The following is a 6955-nucleotide window of genomic DNA, read 5'->3' on the forward strand; positions in this document are numbered from 1 at the left end:
ACCTAAGTAGAATGTCAAAAACTGTTTCTGCCTGGGAATTGCAGCCTACAGCTAAAAGAGCTAAAATCCTTTAAATCACCATGAACCTTACAATGTTAATGTAGCATTTTGGATTTTTTAAAAAAAGTATAGATTCCTACTTGTGAGCAATTTGCTAGTTCTCTAATAAAATATGGTATGCATTTTGAAGAGACTTTGAATGAACATGTGTTTATAATACAAAAGAGGAATATATACATGGAGAAGAATTAGAAGTAGGTACTGAATTTCTAACTAAGATGTGTGTAGCTGTTTCCAAACTGTCTTGAATTATTCACATGTATGTTTTCTTTATACAGTTGGAATTATCCAGCACAGCAATCCTTCACCAGATTCGGAGGGATCAAGTCACAGACACATGCCGAGTCAATAGCATGTCCAGCAGGAAGCGTCGTGTGCTGACACCCAATGACCTCAAACATTTGGTGGTTGATGAGGCTCATGAATTGATATATTGCTATGTACCCAAAGTGGCCTGTACAAATTGGAAGAGAGTTATGATGGTCTTGACTGGGAGGGGAAAATACAGTGATCCAATGGAGATACCAGCTAATGAAGCCCATGTCTCTTCAAACCTGAAGACACTCAACCAGTACAGCATCCCAGAGATCAATCATCGCTTGAAAAACTACATGAAATTTCTCTTTGTCCGTGAGCCTTTTGAGAGACTGGTGTCAGCCTATCGAAACAAATTCACCCAGAAATACAACACTTCCTTTCACAAGAGATATGGTACCAAAATAATCAAACGCCAAAGGAAAAATGCAACCCAGGAGGCTCTTCATAAAGGTGATGATGTGAAATTTGAGGAGTTTGTGGCTTATCTCATAGACCCGCACACCCAAAGGGAAGAGCCATTCAATGAACACTGGCAAACTGTTTATTCTCTGTGTCATCCTTGCCACATCCATTATGACCTCATAGGGAAATACGAGACACTCGAAGAGGATTCCAACTATATCCTTCAACTTGCGGGAGTAGGAAACTATCTCAAGTTTCCCACCTATGCAAAGTCTACAAGAACTACTGATGAAATGACTACAGAGTTCTTCCAGAACATCAGCTCAGAACACCAAACACAGCTGTACGAAGTCTACAAACTTGATTTTTTAATGTTCAATTATTCCATGCCAAGCTATGTGAAATTGGAATGAGGTGTGGAGAGCCGGAGAGAAAGTGGGTAGGGTGGGTGGGGAATGAAACCTGTTTTATTTAAGATTTTTATTTGTCACACTTACTGATGAAGAATGGGTTATTTTGTAAGTTAATATTTTCTTTTTGAATGATGCTGCGAGCAGCATAGTTGGAAATTTATTATTTAAATTGTTGATAAGAAAGGACAACTCTGTTTGCAGAGTAAGAAAAACTGCAGTGACTAGAAGTGCTACACTGTTATTTTTGGGGGGGGGGGGGATATGTTCTTAATGTCCTGATGAATTTCTTTCCTTTTGCATTCTTCACTAGTCCTAGCCTTTATGTTATTTATGCTTATTTAAGGACATAGTAGATTTCTTGTTAGAAGCTGAAATATGACACTGTGTGGACAAAGACAAAGTTTCCTGTGCTCTCCTTGCTAGAATTTGCTTCTTTTCCTAATGTTCCTTTATGACTAACATTTATCCCAAGTGATAAATGATTCAGATAGAGTAGAAAAAATTGACAGAGGGCTGGATTAAAGTTACCCAGTGAATACACCCATCCCTAAATTCTAAATGCCAACCTTGAAATTTGCTCCATAACAAAGAACAATCTGGAGTTGGGAATTGCTTTTCTGTGAGGTAATTGGTAGCAAAGCATCATGAGTTGTAGCACATTTTTAAAGGAGCTGAATTTCAAAGAGTTTAATAGTAAGTGCGCAGCAGGAGGTGGCTCCCTGTGTCCTTGGAACAGAGGTTCTTAATGTTTGATTGTTTTGAACATCAGCTCCCAGAAGTCCAAGCCAGCATGGCCAATCATCGGGTTGAAGAAGCTAAAGTCCAAAAAGGCTGATAACCACATGCTCTTGGAGACCTGTACAAATAGACACCCTACAGTGAAGCATTTGTGTTGCCGATGCTGGTATCAATTACTTTGAAAGAGAAGGATATTATGAAACTGTTGTCTTTCCAGCCTTGGAAAGCAAAAGTATGCACACTTCCCAATGTGAATGTATCTTGCAGAGAGAAACATCTTTAAAACTTCACTTTGCTGGACATGTTGTTCATAATTTTTTTTAAAAAAAAATCTTTGCACTTGACATTTCCTTCTTTGACATCAAGGTGAATGTGTGACAATGGATGCATTACCCTTATAAATAGCAGCAGCCAGTAGTAATGTTATTCAGAACTTGAGTGTGTAAATTTATTGACTTGTAAGAGTGGTCAAAGGATTCTGAAGAAATTAATTTAAAGGGAGACCCCAGTTAATTGTGCAGCAGACTTTTAAAACATATATATTTTTAATTTTTTTAAAAAAAATAAACAGTTTTAAAGTACTTAAATGATGGAGAGAGCAAGCATCATTTTAGGAAGAAGCATCACTTCCTTCTCACACAGAGGACTACAGAGAGTCAAACTATATGCTACATAGAACAGAACTAAAGATTTGTCTTTTCAGAATCTGTAACAAACAGCTTCATTTATATACCGCTTGACATTGAACTAACAGTGTCTACGCGGTTTACAATTGTAAGCTATTTCACAGTATTCACATCCCAGATGTGGATTCAGGCCAGCATAGGTATGGGAGGTTTAAACTCTCATCACTTTGTTTAGCTAAAAATGAGGGGGCACATGGTGGGAGAGTTAAAAAATGAAAATAATTCCATTGGTGCCAATGGTTTGTTGCTGATGATTTACTTTCTCCCATGTGGGGGGAAGGGAGTAACAATTTAATGAAAACAAGCTTCTAGGGAAGTTTACACTCCACTTGTGAACACTGGGCCTGATCCTTACAAACTTTAGGCAGCTTTTTAAATAAAGGATCTTTGATTTCATGCTATGTTTGAAACACAGCATATAGTTTGACTCCATGGCAGTGCCTGCACATGAGGTGGATGAATCCCCTAAAAAGATTTTAGATTCTGGGCTTTACTGAGTTACAGAGGGCCTCTTTAGATGGTAATGAATATTACTTATCTTTCTTCAAAACATGGTAATCCTAATTCTGCTGTATTCTCCTAATTCTGCTGTGTGGGGCAAAGTACCTTCTTGATGCTGCCATTGCTATGAAACATTTGAACAATGTGGCTCTTCTTCAGAACAGTTCTTTTATTAATATGCCAGTACCTGCAGACTTAATCAGTTGATCAATTAAAATAATATCAAGTCTTAACTTTCTAAATTGGATGACAATCCCCATTATTATTATAATCGTTATAAGCAGCCCAGCATGCTCAAAATGATTAGTGATTTTGATTTTCCAGCTGAGCAGCCTGATCCAAAACATGAAAGGAGTTAGTGCATTTCATTGAGCCATGCTGAGGATAACAGGAGGAGAATGTTTTCAGACAGTTATAATCACATCTGATCAGGTTTCAGAAATGTGTACAGCAAACAATTCTCACTTGATTCAGTCATGATTTGGTGGTGGATTTATATGTGGCAAATATACATAGAACATCAGTTGCCCTAGGAATACAGGCCCTGGGGCACTTTCACATTATAAAGATATATGGTGAGGGTTCCACTTTCATTGCCATGTCTCCATCCTATGGAATTGAAGTTTGCATTTTAAGGAATATTTAGACTTCTCAGCCAGACAGCTGTAGTGCCTCACAAAACTGTAACCCCCCAGGATTCCATGGGATACAGCCATGACAGTTAAAGTGGAAGCATTTTGCTTTGTGTATAATGTGAAAGATCCAGATTTCCTTGTGAAGTCCAAATGATGTGCTAATACTATCTCCCAAATATATATCAAACCAGCCCAGGATTGAAACCATCACTGATTTCACAAGTGACTTTGTAGAAAGAGCAGAGTTATCCAATCTAACCTTCAGTGGATGCTTGACCTATATGCTAAAAGCAGAGAATGCCTCAGAAGCCTCTGCACTGTCAGTGAGACCTCCTGTGGAGTGTCCCAGCACTTCTGTGAGGGAAATTGCTTGGCCAATACATTGGTCTTACATTGGTAACAACATGGCCAAGTGGAGGGAGAGTGTAACTGGTCAAACTGGACAACATGTCTTTGTGGGAAATCAGACCAACTACTAGACCATGTCTACGGCTCTACCTGTCCTGGTTCACCCAAACATATAATTATGAAATGATGTTGTTTCTTAATTTGTCAGGGCTCATCATTGTCTCAGTGATGACCGCAGTAAGTTTACAAGAAGTAGGCCATTCTGAGCAACCACATGGGGCAATTATGGTAATCTTGTTTCTAACTTTTGTTAGCATAAACCTCAGGTAACCCAGTATAAATGCTTTGTTCGGTGTTGTGCAAGAGGTACCCAGCACTTCATTGCACAATGCCTTTGTCCAACTTCCAATGAAGTGGAAAAATGAGAGGTGTCTCAAGAAACCAGAATGAATGACTAAAGAAATTTCAACTGAGTTAAGTTTTTAAAAGGGACAAGTATAAGAAATGGAAAAGGGGAGAAATCACCAAAGAGGATTTCAAACAAATAGCTAGCACATGTAGGAGGAAAGTTAAGAAAGGTAAAGCAAAGAATGAGTTCAGGCTTGCTAGAGAGGTTAAAAACAATAGAAAGGGCTTTTTTGGTTATATACTTAGCAAAAGGAAAAAAAATAGAAATATTAAGACCATTGCATAGAGAAGATAGCAAAATACTAACATGGCACAGAGAAAAGTCAGAACTACTCAACGCATTATTTGCCCCAATTTTCTCACAAAAGGAAAACAGTACTCAACCAGGGGGAAAAGATGCCACAGCAATGGAAATGGAGCACAGAGTAAGTAAAGATGTAGTACAGGAAAACCTGGTCAGTCTAAATAAATTCAGGTCTCCAGGCCAGATGAACAACATCCAAGGGTGTTAAAAGAACTGGCAACTGTAATCTCAGAGCCACTTTCAATAATCTTTGAGAATACCTAGAGAACTGGAGAAGTCCCAGCAGATGGGAGGAGGACAAATATTGTCCCCACTTTCAAAAAGTGGAAAAAACAGGACCCAAACAATTACTACTCAGTCAGTCTGACATCAATACCAGGGAAGATTGTAAAGCTGATCATTAAACAGATGGACTGTAAGCATTTAGAAAGGAATGTCATAATCACTAAAAGTCAACATGGGTTTCTCAAAAACAACACATGCCAAACTAATCTGATCTCTCTTTTAGATAAAGTCACAAGCTTGGTAGATGAAAGGAATGCTGTGGATGTAACATATCTTGCCCCATGATATTTTTGCAAACAAGCTAGTAATATGTGGAGTAGACAATGCTACTGAGAAGTGGATTTGTAATTGGTTAACTAGCTGCACCCAAAGGTGCTCATCAATGGCTTCTCTTAATCCTGAAGAGAAGTAACCAGTGGGGTACTGCAGGGTTTTTCCCTGGGCTCAGTGCTATTCAACATCTTTATCAATGACTTGAATGGTGGAATAGAGGTCATGCTTATCAAATTTGCAGATGACAACAAATTACAAAGAGTAGCTAATACCCCAGAGAACAGGATCAAAATCCAAAATAACTTTAACAGATTTGAAAGCTAGGCAAAAACTAACAAAATGAATTTCAACAAGGATAAATGTAAGGTACTACACTTAGGCAGAAAAAATGAAATGCATAGGTATGGGATGGGGGATACCTGGCTAACAAACACTACATGTGTAAGGGATCTAGGAGTACTAGTAGACCACAAGTTAAACATGGGCCAACAATGTGAAGCTAAAAAAGCCAATGTGATTCTAGGCTGCATCAACAGAAGTATAGGATCTAAATTTAGGAAAGTAATAGTACAGCTTTGGTTAGACCTCACCTGGAATAATATGTCCAGTTTTGGACACTACAGTTCAAGAAACATGTTGACAAACTGGAGTGTGTTGAAAGGGTGACTAAAATGGTGAAAGGTCTAGAAACCATGCCCTATGAAGAGAGGCTTAGGGAGCCTGGAGAAGCCAAGGTTAAAAGGTGGTATGATAGCCCCTAAGGGCAACTCTTAGGAGTTTTAAAAGGGGAATATCAGAGGCCTACTACATCTGGGCTGTAGCCCACCTGGTGCGCCCATTCTGTGTAAAATGGCCAAGAAGGATAGCAGTCTGAGAGAGTCACTCCATGATAGACCTTGCAAATGACAGGCCATCATGGACTGAATTGTTCAGTTCATGTTACAGAATGAAATTGTACTTGGCCATTCAAAACATGTACCCTGAATGTATCCACCACCCACAGTTGGCAGAGGACCCTGGGATAGGGGTTGACAGAGTGAAAACTACCTTTTATGTTTATATATAAGAAGGAATCTGAGCAGGTGTTGCTGGTTATCTGGTTGCATGACAAGCAATGCCTGCTATAATTCCCTCTTCTGTTCACCCATTGAGTACAGGAACTCTTTCCAGTATTCGTTCTGGCAACCCTAAACATGCACCTTTTGCTGTAATAGTCCTCTCGGAACAGGTGAACTTTTCAGATCATTTGTAAATTGCAACGGAAATTGCAGCTTGCAGAATTCCCATAACCAGGGAGACTTGGGGTTTTCTGTTTCCAAATTGTAGCCCCCATATTCTGCCATATAACAAATCACATTTGAAACGGAGGAAATTTTAAAAGGCAAATTGTGATATCTCAATGGTTGTTGGCTACCTTGATGCCAGTCAAAGGCTCTGGGTGATTCCTGGTCAATATTCTCTTAGTGCAAGGTCTCATTCCTCTCACTGTTGATGGGCCCAGTGTGAACCAAAATAATAATAATAATAATAATATTTATTTGTATACCGCCCTCTGGCAAACCAATCTGGGCAGTTAACAACAGT

At 39.0% G+C, this 6955-nt stretch overlaps 1 protein-coding gene across 3 annotated transcripts in view; it reads left to right on the forward strand.

Moving 5' to 3' along the window:
- The window catches only part of CHST11 (carbohydrate sulfotransferase 11), a 253960-nt gene extending 248170 nt beyond the window's left edge, over positions 1-5790 (forward strand). For 2 of the 3 annotated variants that reach the window (XM_042470390.1, XM_042470391.1), the window contains exon 3: positions 339-5790. In XM_042470390.1, the coding sequence (XP_042326324.1) occupies positions 339-1193 (855 nt within the window). In that variant the 3' untranslated portion in view covers positions 1194-5790. The remainder of the gene's footprint in view (positions 1-338) is intronic. The other variant, XM_042470392.1, reaches the window with a different exon arrangement.
- The last annotated feature ends 1165 nt before the right edge of the window (positions 5791-6955 follow it).

This window comes from Sceloporus undulatus, chromosome 5 (genome assembly GCF_019175285.1).
Source record: "Sceloporus undulatus isolate JIND9_A2432 ecotype Alabama chromosome 5, SceUnd_v1.1, whole genome shotgun sequence".
Lineage (NCBI taxonomy): Eukaryota > Metazoa > Chordata > Lepidosauria > Squamata > Phrynosomatidae > Sceloporus > Sceloporus undulatus.